Source organism: Falco punctatus (genome assembly GCF_963210335.1).
Source record: "Falco punctatus genome assembly, chromosome: 1".
Taxonomy (NCBI): domain Eukaryota; kingdom Metazoa; phylum Chordata; class Aves; order Falconiformes; family Falconidae; genus Falco; species Falco punctatus.
The window spans coordinates 126,262,201-126,280,795 of record NC_137580.1 but is presented as its reverse complement, the minus strand read 5'-3'; the positions used below and the strand labels follow the sequence as shown (position 1 = coordinate 126,280,795).

Below are 18,595 nucleotides of genomic sequence, written 5' to 3'. Positions count from 1 at the left end.
CATGTAGGAAAAACCGCGTTTATTGGGGGCTGACCTGAAAAAAAAGGGGGGGGAAGGAAAAACAACAGAGAAAGCCACAAGGAGGGTGAGGGGCCCAGCTTCCTCCCTGCTCCCTGGGAGGGATCCCCGAGCCGTGGGGGGGGAAGGCACCGAGAAGGCGGCTGGAGCCATGGGGGGCCAGATCCCCAGCTCCAGCAAGGCACGGATCCCCTGGACCCCGAGCAGCCCCCCATACCCCAGCAAGGGGCAAACTGAGGCACAGCAGCAGTCAGAGCTGGGGAGAGCTTCATGTCACCCTGTGCCCTGCGTGGGACGGTGCTGGCTTGGCTCAGGGCCTGCGATGTCCCTGGGGCTGGTGAGGGTCAGCGTGGGACCAGGGGCTCCGCGCCGGGGGGAACCCTGGGCAGGAGCCCCCCCACTCCCCAGCAGCAGATGGTCTCTGGCCCAGGGGGGATGGGGTGTCTGTGCGTCACAAAGGCAGTGAGGGGACGACTCTGAGTGGCCCCGTGGGAGCCAGTCCTTGCAGCAGGGACAGTGGCAGGGACGTGGGGGTCCGGGCAGAACTGGCAGCTTGCGGGTGCCGCAGCCAGGCAGGACGGGCAGGCAGGAGTGGTGGCTCCAGGACCGCATCCAGGCATCTCCCTGCACAGGAACCGGCTTCAGCTGCCGGACGGGGTGGGATGCACGTGGCGGGGCAGGAGGAGGCTTGGCGAGACCTCAGGAGCGGGACAGAGGGGCCATGGCCATCCCACCTGGACTTCACCAGCGGTTCCTGCTGTACGGGGACTGCACCTGCGGGCAGAGCAGGATGGTGCTGAGATGGCACGGTGATGGCAGCCAGACTGCAGCCAGGCTGGCAGACCAGTCCAGCGCCGGTGGGGAGGTGCAGCCTGACTCACTGCAGGGCTCCAGGGTGCTGGGCAGAGCCATCCCTGCCCCTGCCCTCCCACGCAAGACACTGCAGTGAAGACAGACTTTGCCCCCAGCCACGGGCTGGACCTCAGTGCCCGCTGCGTTGCACATTAACCCACCTGGCAGTTCCTGCCGTCCCGCTGGGCGCTGCCGTGCCGGGCCTGTGCCGCGAAGGCGTCCTCGGCTCGCAGCGTGGAGCTGCTGCTGCCGGCTGCGGGGCTGCTGGTGCAGGCACGGGGCAGGATCACGTCGTATGGACCTTCGGTCTGAGGGGCAGACGCAGGGGGCTGTAGAGGCACTGGGAGCACCCCCAGCCCTGCAGGGTCCCAGGGGAGGAAGGGAAGGGGTGACCCTCCCCAGCACCCCATTACAGCAGCCCCTGGGACACCGTGGCCCCCAGCCTCATCCCGTCCATCAGGCAGGATGCAGCCACCACCAGTGAGCCCGGCTGGCCGCAGTGCCACACGGTATCACTTACCGGCCCTTTGTGCATCAGAGCCATCTCGGTGGGCTGGTAGACGCTGGTCAGCAGCTGCCCGTTGTAGCCACTGTATGGGGACACCGGCTTCTTGGCTGCAAAGAGATGGGGATGGTGAAGGGGGGGCTCACAGAGCCACCCCCACCCCACAGGGAGCTGGTTCTCGTTTGCAGGTTTAATGAGCTGACTCAGCAGCCGGCTGCTCTGTGCCTTTCCCTGGGGACAGGAGGTATGTCCCCAGGCTTTGCATCACCTTGCTGCTGGCACAGCCCCTGTCTGACCGGGTCTTGTTATTGTAGGGTCTCTCCGGAGGCAGGGTGGCGTGGGTGCTGCTCGGGAGCACCCACCCTGCCCCGTGGGCTGCAGACACCTTTGCTGGGGCAGGGCTGGCGACCGCCCGTCGGTCCCCATGGGGGCAGCTGACACCCGCCCTGTGTTATTGTAGGGTCTCGTGAGCAGAGCGCCTGCCTGGGGTGGAGGGCCAGGAGCTGTGGGCACCCCACGCCAGGGAGGGAGCACCTCTGCAGCTGCTGAGCTTAGCCCAAACTGGTAGACCCAGCCCAGCGGGTTTTCCGGAGCTACAACAACGGCAGGCGTCAATCCCAGGTGGGTCATGGCCAGACGTCTTGCCACCCGCCGCCCGCTGCCAGCCCTGGTGCCGGTGCCCGCTGCCAGCCCCGCCACGGGCCAAGAGGGTCCCCAGTGAGCCCCTGGTGCCTACCAAAGGAGGGCTCGTCCATGGAGAAGGCTTTGTTCTCCACAAACATGCTCTGTGACTTCTGCTCCTTGAGGATGGTCTCGTAGCCCACCCCGCGCGTGGGGTAGGTGTCATCCTCGAAGGGTTGCTCAGGGCCCCGCCGCGTCATGTGCATCACCTCGGGGATGACGTAGAGGAGAAGGAAGGTACAGGCGTTGGAGACCAGTGCAACGGCCAGCGTGGGGTCATCCCAGCCAGGCTTCTTGCCCACGTGCTGGTTCCCGTAGAGGTACATGGTCGTCCATGACACCCAGATGGCCATGGAGAGGCCGGTGGTGGCCAGGATGAAGGCGCTGTGCTTGCGCCAGCGGCTGTAGCGGCCACAGAGGGCTGGCCAGGCGGTGCCAAAGGCAGCCACCAGCAGGAACATGACGTAGATGAGCGCCATGACGAAGTCAGCATCCGCCAGCTGGCAAGGGTCCGAGGAGCCACCCTCCTGCCGTGCCACTGTGATGATGAGCCACTCGGTGTTGATGATGACCTCCACCAAGGTGAGGAGCAGGGCCACCACCAGCGTCACCCAGCCCCGCGGGCCCCGGTTCCTCCGCACCAAGAAGTTGAGGGCCATGGCATGCGCCAGCAGGGAGGAGAAGCAGATGCCAAAGAGGACGCCGAAGAGGAAGCGGCGTGAGGTGCAGGTGGAGAAATCTGCCCCCACGATGAAGTCGAATGTCAGGCAAAAGAGCCCAAAAGTGCCCAGAAGAAAGAAGACCTGCGTGGCCACCAGGCTCTTCTTCTGGGGGTCCTGCACGAAGGGCAGGCTGGCCACCAGGACGATGGTGAGCACGAAGCTGGTCACCACGCCGAGGCTGGCCACGGCCTCCAGCACAATGCCCCAGACTGCCGAGAGGTCACAGAGGTTGTAGTAGAGGGAGGCGAGGTCCTTGCCGCAGCCGGAGGGAGGGATGGTCTGTCCGCTGGCCGTGGGGAGCAGGGCCAGCAGCATGCAGGCAGCTGCTGGTGGCACCGCTGCAGCACCCATCCTGCACCGCAGTGCTGGTGCTGAGCGGGGCATCCAGGGACCCTGCGGGACAGAGGGAGTGTTAGGAAGCGGGGATCGGGGCCGCAGTTCTGCTCCTGGTGCTGACAGTGGCATTGCCAGGGCTCAGAGCATCCCTGCCCACAGCCCCCACTGGGCATCACTCCCACCGGGCCAGGGCAGGCGGCTGGGTCCTGGGGAGCACTGGCACAGCTGAGCCCACCCCAGCGTGGCCCAAAGCAGCCCCAGATGGGACCGGGAAGACACATGTCTCCTGCTGGCTCCTGGCCTGGAGACCGGAGGCAGCCGAGGGGGGCTCAACCCCCTCTGCACCCCGCACTCTCTCTCCTGACATGGGATTCCTCTGAGCGCGGCTGTGCCGATCCCTTCCTCCGGTGCCGGGAACAGACAGCCCGTGCCCACTGGCTTTCCCGGGAACACCGAATGCAGGCCCGGGCCAGATGGCAGAAGTAACGCCTGGGGACAAGGCTGTCCCCCCGGCTTGTCCCTGCGTGCCAGCACGTTCCTCTTTCCACTTCTCCTGTCCCACTTCTCTCCTCCAGCTCCGGGCACCGACCCAGCGCAGGTCCCGTGTCCGGCACTGCCGGCCGCCGGCACGCAGGCAGCGCAGCCTGGCACGGCACGGCACGGCACGGCACGGGGGTCCCTGTCCCCCCTCCTGCAGCCCCGGGGAGTGCGGGGTGGGCACGGGGAAGAGGAGGAGACAGCGAGAAAGCTGCAGCCCCGCTGCTGGCGGGGGAATCCCGGCAGGAGACCTCCGGCAAGGTGACCCCGGGCTGGAGCGGGGGCAGCGCCTCGGGCCGGGACCCCCGGCTGCCCCCGCAGACCCGCCCCGCACCCGGGGCTGCCGCTCCCGCATGGGGTCAGGGACCCCCGGCCCCCGCGGGCTGGACCGGACTGGTGGCACCGCGCCCTCTCCGGCTGCCCCCCCCCCCCCGCCCCCCGGTCGGTCCCCCGCCCCCGCGGCCAGCCCCCCCGCCCCCCCGGTCGGCCCCGGCCCCGTTCTCCGCGCTCCCGCCCGGTGCCGGCCCCCAAACTTGGCCAGAGCCGCCCCCAACTCCTCGGCCAGGCAAGCTCGCGGGGGCGGCCGGCTCCGGGTCCCGCTCCGGGATCCCGCACCGTTCCCGTGAGGTTCCCAGGCCCCCAGCCCTGCAGGGCTCGGCACCACCCCCCGCCCCGGCCCCGCTCACCGGCTCCACGCCCGGTGCCCGGCCGCTCCCCGCGCTCCGCCGTGCCGAGCCCCGGTCCCGCCGCACCGTGCGCGCCTGCCCGGCCCGGCCCGGCCCCTCCCCGAGGTGCGGCTCTGCCCGGGGAGCGCGCCCGGGGCCGGCCGGGACCTGCCCCGCCACGGGCGGGGGGCGCCGAGCCGGGCGGGGGGCGCCGAGCCGGGCGGGGGTCCCTGCCCCGGGGGCGTGGGGGCGTGAGCCGGGGGGTGAGATGGGCAGGGGAGCCCACCTGGCCATCGCGGCGATGAGTCCGTGGGGTCTCAGCCCAGCGGGGCCGGGGCTGCCCGGCGCTGCGGGGCTGGCGCCACCGGGAAAGACCCTCGGGGGACATGGGATGGCGGGGGGTGGGGTGGGGGGCCGTCTGTGCCGGGGCAGCATCACCCGCACGGGGCCTCGCCCCCACCACCTGGTGCTGGGCCGGTGGCATCCAGCCCGGCGAGGTCCTCGGGGGGCCGGGAGCGGGGCAGGACGCACCGGCTCCCGGCGGGAAGCCCCGAGGCGCAGCCCGGAGGGGCCTCCCGCAGGAATGTCAGCTGACGGCTAAAGCCGGAGCCCTTGGCAGGGCGGCGGGGCCCCAGAGAGCCCTTCCCGCCGGGGGCCCGGGGCAGCCGCGGCGGTGGTCGGTGGTCCCTGCCCCAGTGGGGTGGCCGTGCGCCTTGGAGCTGAGCGGGGGCACCCTGCAGTCACCCATCCCGGCGGCTCGGGTACACGGAAATGCCCCGGGAGAGTCGGGGTGCCCCGGGGGACCGGGGCCCTGCCAGCCTCCGGGGAGGTTTCCAGGCAGGCGCTGCTATTTTGGGAGGGTGAAGCAAGAAGGTGAAGGATGCGGACGAAAGTTCAACGTGCCTCTGGCGGGTCCTCCCCCAGCCCGGCATGGGATGAAAACAATCCCAGCAGAAAGGGCGGCAGAGCCGGAGCCGGCAGCACCCACGGCACGAGGACCGGCACCCGCCAGAGCCTGCGGCGAGGAGATGGCGTGTCTGGGCTGGGTGCTGCACCCGCTGCTGCCATCCTGCCCTTCTCCCTACGGAGCGCTGGGCTGCAGGACGGCGCTCGGGGGGAGGATGGTCCCTCCCAACCGAGACATGTGCACACGCGTGTGCCCTCGCGTGGGTGCTGGAGCAGGGCGGCGTGGGCAGGGGGACTTTGCAGCAGCCTCCTGTGCCTCAGTTTCCCCAGGGAGCCGGAGTTCAGGCTCGCAGGGGCCTGGCAGTAGCCCCCGCTCTCTGGGAATGGCTCAGCCGCGGTAAGCAGTGCCAGGAGTGCGGGCTGGCTGCCGGGCTGGCCGTGACCGCAGCCCAGGCCACACTGCATGCAGCTTCCTGCTGCCTGTTTCCTTCCGCCGCGTGGGGCCGGTGGGTTTCCCGGCTGCTGACTCAGCTCAAGCCCCCCGCCACCCCCGCACCCGCCGTGGGACCGCTGCCAGGCGTCTGCCCTGCCGAGGCTGTCCTGCAGCTGCACAACTTTCACCCTCGCGTCCCCCCCCATGGCGCTGGATTTCCTACCCCCTTTCCCGTGGGGACCCTTCTGGCTTTCCAGCCCTTCCTGCGCACCCCTGGGGTTTTTGTGGGTCCTACAGAAACACCCCACCAGGGAGGCGGCTGTGGGATACGCTGGGTGTGATGCCACCACGTGCTGGCTGCCTGGCAGGGACCAACTGTGGACTGCGAGGGACCGGTGCGTGCCGGGGTGGTCAGTGCCTGGCACAGCCCTTTTGGCGAGGGCAGAGCCTGTTCCCCGTTCCCCAGTGCCGTGGATGGGCTGGGGACAACAGTGGTCCCCATGGTGCCATTTCCTCTGGCACAGCAGCCATGGTGAGGGGCTGGGCTGCAGCTTGGCATGGCACTGGGACCTGGCCAGGCTTCCCTGCTGGCTCACTCCAAAAACATCGGCACGCCAGGCGCATATTTTCCAGGCTTACCTTTCCTATGGAGCTGCAGGGCCAGGCGGCTGGCGCGGCAGCACAGTGGCACGGCCGACTGCGCCCCAGCTCCGTGGCAGCTCCCACTCAGCCGGCCGCAGCAGCTCCCCGCGGGAAGGCGAAAGCTGTACCTGGGGGCCCCACTGCCCTCCCCGCTCCCGCGAAAGCTGTACCTGGGGGCCCCACTGCCCTCCCCGCTGCCGCTCAGGCCGGGGCTGGGGAGCTGTTTTCCACCCCAGCCGGTTCTGTCCAGACCGGAGCCCCTCGCCGCCGGCGGACGCGGTCAGCACATTTCCACCTCCCTCGCCAAGTGAATAAGCACCGGTTGGTGGGGGGGGGGCGGTGGCGGTCCTGGCCTGCCACAAGCAGAGCTGGAGCTCCTGCCAAACACCGGCCTTGCCAGCCAAGCCCCCCTGCCCCTTGGCCCCTCCGGCCGTGGCGAAGGGCCCTGCAGTGGGATCGAGCCCTGGAAGCTCCTGGGGAGGGGTACCCACCGGGCAGGAGGTGCTGGCCAGGTTAATAACTAATCTTTTCCCAGTCCTGCTCTCCTCAAGTGCCGGAATTAATGGAGCGAACACCTCCCAGGTACCACCTGCGCCACCAGGTCGGGGTTTAACTCTGTCACCAGTATGGGCAGAGCCGGATCCTGCCTGGCGTAAGGCAGCATCGCTGGTGGGGGCTGCCCGTGCAGGGGACTGATCTGGCTGTGGGGTCCTGTGGTGTGTGCCAGCGCTGGTGTGGGTCAGCCCCACATCCCGGCAGTTGTGGCTTATCCCATATTTGCAACCGGGGCAAACCTTGTGCCCCATCTCACCGCGGTGCCGGGCACAGCCAGGGCTTGGTGGGGTGAGCACTGGAGAAGCCTGGTGGACTGGGGGGGTCTTTGGCTGAGGCCTTGCCTCCAGGGCAGCCCCCCAGGTGCTGTCCTACCCAGTCTTGGGGAATTAGAGCGGAAAGGCTGCTCTGTTTGGGGGGATTACACTAAGGACCTTATGGGGGAATTAGGGTGGGGAGCAGGGGGGGCCAGCTCGCTGCCCCGGGCTGTGCCAGCTCTTCAAGTGTCCCATCCCTGCCCTCTGGTGGCAGCTGGGGACAAAGGCTGGCACCGCACGGCCAGTGTCACACCAGCTTGGCGCTGGTGCTGGGTGCAATCGATGCAGCAGGGCATCATGAGCCCCCTCCCTTGCAGCCGGTGGGCGATGCTACCGCCGGGGTGCCCAGGGGCTGCAGCCTTGTGGAGCGGCTCTCCTGGGTGTCTGGGATAATGGGTGGTGGTCAGCTCCTGCTCAGCCCAGAGCTGGGGTCGTCCCCTGTGCCCAGGCCCCACAGCTGGGGACGCTGGACCCCATGGATGCTCCCTCCCAGCATCCCCCAGGCACGAGCACTGGAGTGGGCAGGGCTGAGAGCTCGGGGCTGGGCAGAGGGACCCTATGCCCAGGGGTGCTAATTCAGGGTGCCCCCATCCCAGCCACTCGGACCCAGGCAGAGCTTTGGTCTCAGCATGGCAGTCTGTGGAGGAAAGACCATCCTGCCAGCACCCAGCAGGCACCGCATCTTTGCCAGGAGCTCACCTGTGCCCATCACCCCTCACCACGGGGCAGCCGTGCCCGATGGGCTCCCTGGGACCTTCGGTGTATTGGTTCATCATGTGCTGGAGCTGATGCAAGACAGCAGGTCACGCTCACTCCCTGGCTGTGGCTGGCCACGGAAATCCCATAAAACCCATGGCCACGGGGCTGGGGAGGACCCCAGCCCAGGGGGACACATGTGGAGCAGGCAGCAGCTCCTGCCACTGAGCTGGGCACGTCCTTGCTGCCCCGTGGCTGTTTTCCGGGGGGGGGGGGGGGCGCTGAATGCTGCGCATCCCGAGGGGCTGAGCATGGGCAGGGCTGAACTGCCTGTCCCGCTGCGGCTCAGGGAGCTGGCAGGGGTCCCTGGGGTGCAGCGGTGCTGCCACCAAGGCACGATGGCCCCAAACAGGCGAGCACAGCCGCCTCCTTTTGCCACCACCACCAGTCTCGGTGTTAATGCCCAGTTCGGCGGAGAGTGGGCATCATGGGGGCAGTGTCCCAGGGGCAGGGTCTTGCTGGGTTCTGGTGCGATGCATGGGGCTGGGTGAGCACCGGGAACCCCGGCTGAGCACTGCCACCCCCAGCTGAGCACTGCCCCAGCTAATGGCAGCCCAGGCTCAGAGGGCAGTGCCAGGCAGCAGCTCCAGTGCTTTCAGGGCTGGGGGTGGGAAGTGACTGCTGCCGTGCTGGGGGCTGTGCTGGAGGTGGGTCCGGAGCACCTCACCCACCATGCGGCGGAAGGTCTGGCTGACAAAGCAGTAGAGGAAGAAGTTGACGGTTGTGTTGAGCATGGCCACCATGTTGGCGATGTCCAAGGCCAGGTGCATGCGCCAGTCCCTCTTGACCGAGGCCACGTAGAGGTGGCAGATCATGACAATGGTCCGGGGAGTCCAGAGCACAATGAACATGGCAGTGACAGCCAGGAGGAGGGCTGTGGTCTTGCTCAGGTGGGGCTGGCCACCCCCAAAGCGCCTCCGCCGCTTCAGCTTGCAGATGATGATGGAGTTCGTGGCCAGGAAGATGCTGCAGGGCAAGAAGTAGATGGTGACACAATGCACCCACTTGAGCACCATGTCCAGGGTGGCTGGGGGATCGGCATCATGCCAGGCATCCAGCCACCAGTAGAAGGGGATGCCCGTGGCCAGAGCGACAGCAAAGATGGCTGCAATGATCTTGTGGGTACGCTGCGGGTAGGAGACAGTATGGTACCGCAGTGGGTGGCAGAGGGCCATGCAGCGGTCCATGGTCAGCAGGACGGTGACCCAGATGGAAGTGTGGTTAGCTGTGAACTCCAGCACATTGACGGTGTGGATGAAGGCGCTGGGCACCGCCCGGGCCAGGATGGCTGTCTGCAGGATGAAGCCCACAAAGATGATGAAGACCTGAGTGAGGATGTCGGACGTGGTCAGGGCAAGGAGGTACCAGTATGATGACTTCTTGGTCCTTGTGGCCAGGCGGGACAGGGCCACGGCGGTCAGGATGTTCACTGGAGGGAGAGGAGCAACATGTGGTGGTTGGACCCCGGGGCTCACAGCCTGCGCTGCAGCCCCCGGGACCCCAGAGGTGCTCAGGCTCTCCCAGGGCTGCAGGGTGAGCTGCATAGGCCCCAGCTGGGGTGGGGAGCTATAAATATCATGGTGCAGTGGGGATTTGCTGAGCTGATTAATCTCTTCCATGTGTCAACCCAAGCAACACAAACACCATCTGTCCCTGCTGCTGCGGCACCAGCCACGTGGGGCTGGGCTTTACAGCCGGGTGCTGCAGCTGGGGCAGGCCTGAGGCCAGGGGGTCTGAGGGGAGCAGGTTGGTGCCCCCCACCCCTGAGGACTCTCCTCCCCACCCCCAAAAGCCCTGGGGCTCAGACAGGAGCTCAGGGCACAGGCATGGGCTGGACTGAGGATGCACAGCTCAGCTTCCGTTGTATGAGCTCAGCACCCAGGTAGGTGCTGCCCCCTGCGTTCCCGGGACCCCCCCCCCCCCCGCCCCAGCCCCCTCACCTGGCAGCCCCAGCCCCAGCAAGATGCTGTAATACACGATGGGGAAGATGCCGACCATGCAGGGTGACCGCTCTGCCTCCAGCTGTGCCACCTCGCTGGCCCACACCACTGCCGTGCTGTTGGGCACCGGGACCATCGCCTTCCGCCACGGACCGTCTGCCAGGGGAGATGGGGAGCGTCAGGGTGGCACCCAGGCCAGGGCTCAGCCGGGATGTGGCACAGGGGGCTCGGGGTGTGTTGGCTCCCATGGGCGCAGTTGCCCCAGGTCTGCCTCCATGTCTGCCTGTGATGGCAGGCTTTGGAGTTGCCAGCTGCCCACGGGTGCTGCGAGACGAGGGACACAGGATCCAGCTCCCATGGGGACACCGGGGTGATGGTCCCCGTAGCGGAGGGTGGCCCTGCTGCCATAGATACTCGTTTATCCCCTGGCTCTGTTTACCCCCGGCTCCGTTTATCACCTTGAAGAAAACTGGATTAAAACACCCTGTTCTTGGGTGGCTGCCCGTGGGGCGAGGCCCTGGCTCCCAGCCCGGCCTGGGTGCCACCCGCCGGGACCCAGCGGTGCCGGGGAGGACCCAGAGGTGCTGGAGGCGGGTCCCTGCGGCGCCAAGGCGGGGTGACTATCTCCAGGCTGCCAGACAGGTCCTTTGCCAGCTCCTCCTCAGGCTGGCTGGCACGAGGCAGCGAGGCTGGAGGAGTCTGGCAGCGGCGCTGCCGGTACCCCTGCCCGTACCCCTGCCCGTACGCGGATCGGGCCCACGCTGCGCCCGACCATTCATAAACGCGGGCGGCACCACTCCGCTCCGGAGCTCTCTGTTTCTATTGGCTAGAAGGAATCAGCTATCACCCAATAAGAGAGGCGCGCTCCAGGAATGGGAAGGCCAAGCCTGAGAGGTGCGTTCTGATTGGTCAGAAGCCCCCTCCCCGCAAAAAAAATTAGCATCTCCCAAGGGGGACCGCGACCCCCGGGTCCTAGTGCCTGGGGAGGGTGAGGGGTGTAGAGGGGGTGCTGAGCCCGGGGCAGGGTGCCTGGTGCAGGGGCGTCCTGAGCCCGTTACTGGGCACCGCTCCGGCCCCGATCCAACCCTGTCCCCACAGGGATCCCCAAACTGCCCCCGTCCCAGATATCGCAGAGCCTCGACGACTCCACGACCCGGGGGGGCTCATCTCCCGCAGCCGGTGCTTCTGTTCCGGGCGCCTCGGCGATGGATCTGCCCCCGCAGCAGCGCTCGCGCTGGGGGGTCCCACCGCCCTGACCCTGGGAGCCCGGGGGGCTTTGGGCGCTGCGCCCGGCCGGGATGGAAGGACGGATCCTGAGCCCCGAGTGGGTGGGAGCGGGGGGGAGGGGGGCGGGGGGAGGGAGATGCACTGGAGGTTGCCAATTAACTGCAAATTAGATCTAGCTAATCAGCAGGGGCAAGTCCAGTCCCTTCACGTCCCGCCGGGAACTGGGGCATCGACCGGCTGCAGCTGCGGTGGGAGCGCGTTAACCCTTTCCCAGCCCTGATCCCGTTTGGGGGCGTCTGGGTGCGGTTGCCCGCCCTGCCCGAGGTCCCACTCCCCACCCCCTGCGGGAGATGAGCTCTCACCTCGGTGGCCCCCCTGCCACCTGCCTGGCGTGCGGTGCCACCTCCCCCGGGTCCAGAGAGCCACAGGTGCCCGTGTCCCCTCCGGTGGCTGTGACCCCGCCGATGGCCGATGGCCGTGTTGCAGTCGGTGGCCGCGTCCTCTCCAGCACCTGCAGCATCACAGCCTCCCGGGCGCAAAGGAAGTGGGGCGGAGGGAGAGTGGAGTGGGCAGAGCTGCGGCTGGGCTGGCGGGGCAGAAGGACGTCCCTGGGCCTCAGTGCTCCCGCAGGGGGCTGGGATGGGGTCACCCATCACCAGGGATGATGGCAAGGCTGTGCCAGCCCTGAGCAACCCATGACAGAGCTTGTCCCCACCCCAGAGCAATAGGGATGGTGGTCTGGGTACTTGGGGACAGCTTGGGCCCTCCATTATATCCAAAGGCTTTTGCCATCAAGCTGGGGGGCATCGTGCCTGTGCCTGGATCCCCAGCTCCCCTCCTTTGGGTGCTGGAGCCCCAGTGTCGGGGTTCGCCACACACCCTAAGGTAGGCTGGGGGCAGGCAGAGGTGGGGGCGGGCAGGCAGGGCTGCCCAAGCCTGGTGAGGGGCTGGCACAGGCTCTGCAAGCTGGCAGCCAGGGTCTGTGGCCACCTCTGGGGTCTCAGGGGAGTGGGTCTGTGTGTGTGCACGAGTGAGTGTGCACGTGAGTGTGCATCTGTGTGCCTGTCCAGGCAGGGCTCTGCTCTGTGTGTGCCAGGGTGACCACTGACACAGCCCCGGCGTGCAGGTGGCATGCTGCTGGCCCAGGCCGGAGGGAAAACCTGTCCATGCCTCAGTTTCCCCAAGAGCACAGGGAAGGGTGGGAAGGCTGATGTTCCCTGCCTGTCCCTGCAGCCACCTAGCCCCCTGACTCCCACCCCCCTGGTGCCCCCAGCCCGCCGGAGCGATGCTCTCGCCCAGCCCTGGGGCTGGCAGGGGCCTGGCACAGGCCACTATGGTGAGCCAGCCCTCCGCCACCTCAGCTGCAGCTACCGGGGCCAGCACAGCTGCCCTCTCACCTCGCCAAGGGCTAGGGGATGGATGCCCTGTCCCCTGGTGACCCCCAGCACTGGCCCCCTGGTCCCCTGTGACCCCCTACATCCTACAGCCCGTGCCACCCTGCCCTGTGGCCAGCTGATGTCCCTGTGGGGGACACGAGGGTCCCTGGGCTGTAGGGCACAGCCTGGGCTGGCACTGTGCCGGCAGCTCACCGGGCGCACGATCCCGGCAGGCCGTTGTTTTGCAGGCAGGTGGTTAAATGAGGCACTGGTGGACTCGCTGAGCCATGAAATGGCTGTGCCGTGGCCGGGGCCCCTCGTCCCCCGGCTGGGCCGTGCCTCTCCGCACTGCCGGGGCTGTGTGCTCTGCTTGCGCCATGCTCCTGGTGCTCCCCTGGCCCCACGCTGGGCATGGCAGCGCCTGCCTGCCCGCCTGCCTGTCCCTGTGAGGGGCTGGGGAGCCCCGGAGCATGGCACAGCGATGGCTGGGTGGCTTGTCCCCCAGCTCCTCCGCCCACAGGTCAGGGCCAGATGGGTGATCCTTAGCCCTCTGGGAGCTGTGGCCACATCTGCCCACGCCCAACATCTGGAGACCCTGTCTAAGCCTGGGCCCCTTGCTCGCCCTCCTGGGCCATGGGGGTGTGGGCTTGGGGATGCGGCTCCTTGTCCCCGTGTCCCCGTCTCTGCTCCCACGTGAGCCCAATGCAAACCTGTCCTCAGAAGCCCTTGCTGGCACAAAAGCACTCCTGGCCACGGTGGCAGCACCGTGCCAGGGCCAGGTGAGCTGATGCAAAGGGGCAGATGGGCTGAGCAGCCCCCACTCAGCTGGAGCCCCCCTGCCTGGCACAGGGCCCTGGCCACCACCATCCTACCCCACCGCACGCACCAACGGCTGCCTTTGTCCTGCTTGGCACGGCACAGCATCCTTCCTGCTGCAGGGTGCTGGTGCTGGCAGCGCCGGCCGTGGCACAGCTTCCCCCCGTGGGTCCCGGGGAAGGAGTGGGGTGCGAGTGGGCATCAGCCACATTGTGCTGTCACCTCGCTCGGCAGCTGACCACAAAGCTGCAATACCAGCGCTAATCTCATCTGCCTGGATAGATACTCGATAACTGGGTAATCTCGATGATGTCCCCCTGTGCGGCTCTGGCACTGCTACACACTGAAGGTCACAGGACCACCCAGGTGGTGTCCCCAGGAGTGGGGGGCCAAGTGCTGCCCCCCATGACACGTGGGGTCCTGCTGCGCCCTGAGGCGACCTTGTGCAGCTGTCTTGGGGCTGAGCGCTGTGCTGGCAGATCCTGCCCAAGGAGCACCAAGCCACAGGGCAGGGGTCTCCTGCCCGGCACAGCAGCCCCCCGCTGCCTTCAAGGGGAGCACCGGTGGTGGGGGTGGGTAAGGGGCTGCTGTGTGAGCTGGGTTGCCTCTGTGGGGCCTGTCCCCCTGGTTGTGTCCTGTCTGGGGGTCTCCAGTCCTGGCTCCCCACCCCCTGATGCTGCTGGGGCCACGGCCAAAAGTGGGGTGCAGACACTCCCCACTCCCCTCGCTTGGGCTGTGCCAGCCAGTGCTCCCGCACAGAGGGGTGCCGCCTCCTGCAGCAGGCTGGGGGCACCCAGCACCACTCCCAGCCCCATGCCTGAGCTGCATCGCAGCGGGGCTGCCGCGGGGGCAAACGCCACCTCGGCCCCATTGTGAAGCCCCTTAAGAGGCGCTGGGGCAGGCGAGCTGCCAGCGGAGGCCGGCAGGCAGCCTCTTGGCTGCGAAGGCTGGGAAAAGGGCAGGCAGTTCCTGCCGGCAGCCTGGATGCCATGGTGATGGGCTGCTGCCGGCATGAATACCCATGAGCTGGGGGGAGTGGGGAGGCCACATCGAGCTGTGCCCTGAATGCAAAGACCCCGCTGCTGCATCCTGGCAGCCTGGTGACACAAAGGGCTGCGGCCATGCATGGGGCTCCAGCAGGCATACGGCTGCGGCACGGCACAGTGGTGCCCGGCGGCAGCGGGAGCAGGCGGCAGATGGAGATGCCCCCATGGCGTGCCGGGGCTCACCGGGGCACCCTGTCACACCACCCTGGGGTGCAGGGCTGGGGTCCGGGGTCAGGGTGGGATGGACGGGGGCTGGAAGCGGTTCCCTTGGTAACAGCCGGTCCCAGTTTCCACCAATCGATGTGGCGGCGTGGGCTGGGAGGGCTCTGGCCTACATAAGCGCCAGGCGGGCACTGTGCGCCCGCGCTGAGACCCGGCAGATGCGCTTGCGAGGCCATGGCCAGGCTGGCGGGGGCCTGGCCCGCCCAGCGCTGGGGCTGCGCCACTGCCTTCCTCCTCCTCCTCCTCACCGTGCAAGCCGGTAAGGGTGGCTGTGGTGGGGGGAGGCACGGAGGGACCCCCATGCCGTGGGTCCCGCTGCCCTGGCTGGGTGCCGGGGCGGTGCTGGGCTGCGGTGTGGGTGTCCGGTGATGCCCGTGGCAGGCTGAGCACGGCTTTCCAGCAGCCGTCGCGGTGCCTGGGGAGGGATGGATGTGGCTGCTGGCTGTGCCCTGCCGCACGGCTGTGCCCCACGGTGCCCGGGAGGTGCCGGTGGTGAGAGCCAGGCTGCTCTTGCTGCTGCTGGGGAAGCCTTGCTGCCGTCGGCACTGATGTCCAGCACCGTGGGGCAAAGGGCTCCTGACCCCCTTCCCCTTCCCTGCTCAGCCGGGCTTACGCTGGTGTGGGGAAGGGAAATCCGTCGGCTCGCCGGCTGGCAAGATGGGATTTGAGAGGGATGAGGCCACATTCACCCTGGAGGAAGGATGCTCCGGGGATGGGGTGGGAGTGGAGGAGAGGGAGGAAGGCTCCCCATGCCTGCAGGAGCACGGAGAGCCCCCTCATATTCCCAGGTCCCTCTCCAGCCCCTGCTGGGAGCCCAGCACTGCAGGGACACAGGCAAGGGGGACGGTCACCCCCGGTGTGTGCCCATGCCGGGGGCAGGCTGGGCTTCTGGCACATGCAGCTGATGGAGGGGAGCAAAACTTGGCTGGGCAGGAGGAGCCGTTCGCGGTGTCGGTGAGGCAGTAGGGATCGCACCGGGCGCGGGCACGGCATGGCAGCTGCCTGCTGGGGCAGCCAGTGTCCCCGGGCTGCTCCGACCACAGGGATCACATCCCTGGATGAGGGGGCAGAGCGCGCCTGGCTCCCCACACCCATGGGCTCTCACGTGCTCTGAGTGTCGTTTGGGGATACAGGGGCTTGGGGGCAATGTCCAGGGCTCACTCTGCCTGCAGTGGGGACAGGACTGGGACTGGCAGACTGGGCTGTGAGCCAGTGCTGCCCGGTACAGGGCCATTTCCCAGCACGTCCCAGCCTAGGACATGGTGGTCTCACCCCTTCTGCTGCAGAACAGCAGTTTTTTGGCTCCCAAGGACGCAAACGTCCCCATGTCCCCTCGTCCTCCCCACACCCCCTTGGCACCAGCCAGCCCTTTGGCACTGGGGGGAGCAGAGGGGGGATGCACAGAGCCAGGCTTCCCCAGCCTCCCGTTAACCACACATCGCCCCACACCCGGTCCCCACTCTGCCGTGCCTGGTTCCTGGGGTGCCGCACTGGGATGGTCCCATCTCCCCACAGCCCAGAAAGCTGACCTTAGCGGCGACGCCACAGCAGCCACCATCAACCACTCACTGACACTGCTGCAGCGGCTGCAGGAGCTGCTGCAGAATGGCAATGGCAGCGACTCAGTGTTGCGGGTGCGCACGGCTGCCTCCGATGAGGCCAAGGTGTTCCACACCCACCAGCTGCTGCTCAGCCTCCAGAGCGAGGTCTTTGAGAGCCTCCTGCACAACCAGAGCGTTGTCACTCTGCATGAGCCGCCTGAGACTGCTGTGCTCTTTGAGAAGTTTATCAGGTACATGGGAACCCCATGGTGGGGGACATCAGGAGGGATGCAGGTCCCCTGGGGACCATGGGAACCCCACGGGATGGGGATGCCCAAAGGGATGCAGCCAAGGAGAGGAGCTGTTCCCTTATGGACCACAGGGACCCCATGGGATGGACACGGGAGGGATGCAGCCAAGGAGGGAGGATGCTCTCCTGGGGACTCCACAGGATGGGGATACCTGGAGGGATGTGACTGAAGAAGGAGGATGATCCTTCCCTGGGGACTCCACAGGATGGGATGCCTGGAGGGATGTGGCCAAGGAGGGAGGATGCTCCCCTGGGGACCTCAGAGGATGGGGGCACATGGAGTGATGCAGCCCCAGAGGGTGGATGGTCCCTTGGGGACTGCGCTGCCAGAGCCTGCGGCAGAGCTGAGAAGGGGATTGGGGGACAACCAACATCACAACCCTGCACTCCGCCCCAGGTACCTGTACTGCGGGGGAGTCTCCATCCTGCTGCACCAAGCCATCCCCATGCACCAGCTGGCCAGCAAGTACCGGGTGTGGGGGCTGCAGCGCGGCGTGGCTGACTACATGAAGACCCACCTGGCCAGCGAGTCAAGCCAGGGCCATGTGGTGGGCTGGTACCACTACGCCGTGCACATCGGGGATGCGGCGCTGCAGGAGAGCTGCCTCCAGTTCCTGGCCTGGAACCTCTCGGCCGTGCTGGGCAGTGCCGAGTGGGGCTCGGTGAGCGTGGAGCTGCTGCTGCTGCTGCTGGAGCGCTCCGACTTGGTGCTGCACAGCGAGCTGGAGCTCTACACTGCCGTGGAGAGCTGGCTGAGCCGTCGGCAGCCTGAGGGTCTTGTGGCCGAACGGGTGCTGCGTGCCATCCGCTACCCCATGATAGCCCCCAGCCAGCTCTTCCGGCTGCAGGCGCAGTCGACGGTGCTGGCACGGCACTACAGTGCGGTGCAGGACCTGCTTTTCCAGGCTTTCCAGTTCCACGCTGCCTCCCCACTCCATTTCGCCAAGTATTTTGATGTCAACTGCAGCATGTTCCTACCCCGCAACTACCTCGCGCCCAGCTGGGGCTCCCAGTGGGTCATCAACAACCCGGCGCGGGATGACCGCAGCACCAGCTTCCAGACCCAGCTGGGTCCCAGCAGCCACGACGCCGGCAAACGGGTGACCTGGAATGTCCTCTTCTCACCACGCTGGCTGCCCGTCAGCCTGCGCCCCGTCTACTCGGACTCAGTCTCGGGTGCCGTCCAGCCAGTGCGCATCGAGGATGGTCGCCCCCGGCTTGTCATCACCCCGGCCATGAGCAGCCCCGACTTTGCCGGCGTCAGCTTCCAGAAGACGGTGCTGGTGGGTGTGCGGCAGCAGGGCCGTGTCCTGGTGAAGCACGCCTACAGCTTCCACCAGAGCTCGGACGAGGTGGCTGACTTCCTCGCCCACGCCGACCTGCAGAAGCGCACCTCTGAGTACCTCATCGACAACTCCCTGCACCTCCACATCATCATCAAACCTGTCTACCACTCCCTCATCAAGGTGAAGAAGTAAAGAGGCAGAGCTGGGCCCCGTCACTGGACTGGCCCCAGCCCCGCAGGGGGGCTCACGCTTGGTCCTCCTGCTCGTAGGTAGATGGAGGTCCCCATGCCGGGGGGCCCCAGGGCTGAGCTGCCCACTTCCCACCCCTTCCCAACTGTCCCCCTGCCACGTGCCGTCCCCATCGCCGTCCCTGGGTGCCTGCGGCGAGCTGGGGGTGGGGGACGCTGGGAATCCCCCAGCCCTGTGTGGGTGGTGCAAGAGGCGAAACGTGCAGCCCATGGCTGCAAGCACACCCTGGGCTCACATACCCCAGTGGGCAAGAGGATGGGGAAAGGGACAAGCCCATCCATCCTGTGATGCCACCCCTGCAGCACGGGGGTCCCCCTGTGTGCCAGGCAGCGAGGTCGTGGTGCTGGTTACCCCAGCAGCAGCACCCTGGGGCTCGGCAGGGGCGGGATCTGGCTGCGTCCCCAACAGAGGATGCTTGGGGCACTGTCCCCACTCACGGCTGACAGCTGGCCCATCCCTGCCCGAGCACCCTCACCCCCTTCCTAATAAAAGCAGAAAATGAGCATGGGGCATGCAGGGGTGGTTTTGGGGGGTTCACTGCCCCGGGGACGGGCAGGGGCGCGCTGGGCTGTGCACAGCAGTCACACCACTCCCCGGCTCAGCGTGTTTCTGTCCTTTTAATGTAAACCCTTGGAAGGACAAATGTGTGTCCAGACACCC

General features: G+C 67.4%; 3 protein-coding genes across 7 annotated transcripts; 1 reads left to right on the top strand and 2 right to left on the bottom strand.

Annotated features, from left to right (window-relative positions):
- Nucleotides 1–2: 2 nt before the first annotated feature.
- GPRC5C (G protein-coupled receptor class C group 5 member C) lies at nucleotides 3–5,393 on the bottom strand. 2 transcript variants are annotated; one of them, XM_080389269.1, is made up of 5 exons: nucleotides 4,603–5,393; nucleotides 2,112–3,171; nucleotides 1,391–1,485; nucleotides 1,032–1,178; nucleotides 3–792 (listed from the first exon to the last, which is right to left on the bottom strand). In XM_080389269.1, the coding sequence occupies exons 1-5, from the start codon at nucleotides 4,798–4,800 to the stop codon at nucleotides 760–762; spliced, it is 1,533 nt and encodes a 510-aa protein (XP_080245395.1). In that variant the 5' UTR covers nucleotides 4,801–5,393; the 3' UTR covers nucleotides 3–759. The 2 variants fall into 2 exon arrangements, with proteins under 2 accessions (XP_080245395.1, XP_080245396.1); XM_080389270.1 differs by lacking the exon at nucleotides 4,603–5,393 and adding an exon at nucleotides 4,338–4,571.
- A 473-nt stretch (nucleotides 5,394–5,866) lies between these two features.
- On the bottom strand, nucleotides 5,867–10,003 carry GPR142 (G protein-coupled receptor 142). Of its 2 annotated transcripts, XM_080389311.1 has the most exons (3): nucleotides 9,863–10,003; nucleotides 6,468–9,351; nucleotides 5,867–6,425 (listed from the first exon to the last, which is right to left on the bottom strand). In XM_080389311.1, exons 1-2 carry the CDS (start codon nucleotides 9,996–9,998, stop codon nucleotides 8,483–8,485), a joined length of 1,005 nt encoding a protein of 334 aa, XP_080245437.1. In that variant the 5' UTR covers nucleotides 9,999–10,003; the 3' UTR covers nucleotides 5,867–6,425; nucleotides 6,468–8,482. The 2 variants fall into 2 exon arrangements, with proteins under 2 accessions (XP_080245437.1, XP_080245436.1); XM_080389310.1 differs by lacking the exon at nucleotides 9,863–10,003 and having other exon boundaries at nucleotides 6,468–9,762.
- Nucleotides 10,004–10,052: 49 nt separating this feature from the next.
- BTBD17 (BTB domain containing 17) lies at nucleotides 10,053–17,883 on the top strand. 3 transcript variants are annotated; one of them, XM_080389225.1, is made up of 3 exons: nucleotides 10,053–10,756; nucleotides 16,065–16,341; nucleotides 16,798–17,883. In XM_080389225.1, the coding sequence occupies exons 1-3, from the start codon at nucleotides 10,735–10,737 to the stop codon at nucleotides 17,876–17,878; spliced, it is 1,380 nt and encodes a 459-aa protein (XP_080245351.1). In that variant the 5' UTR covers nucleotides 10,053–10,734; the 3' UTR covers nucleotides 17,879–17,883. The 3 variants fall into 3 exon arrangements, with proteins under 3 accessions (XP_080245351.1, XP_080245350.1, XP_080245349.1); XM_080389224.1 differs by lacking the exon at nucleotides 10,053–10,756 and adding an exon at nucleotides 10,773–14,808; XM_080389223.1 differs by lacking the exon at nucleotides 10,053–10,756 and having other exon boundaries at nucleotides 10,773–16,341.
- Nucleotides 17,884–18,595: the final 712 nt, after the last annotated feature.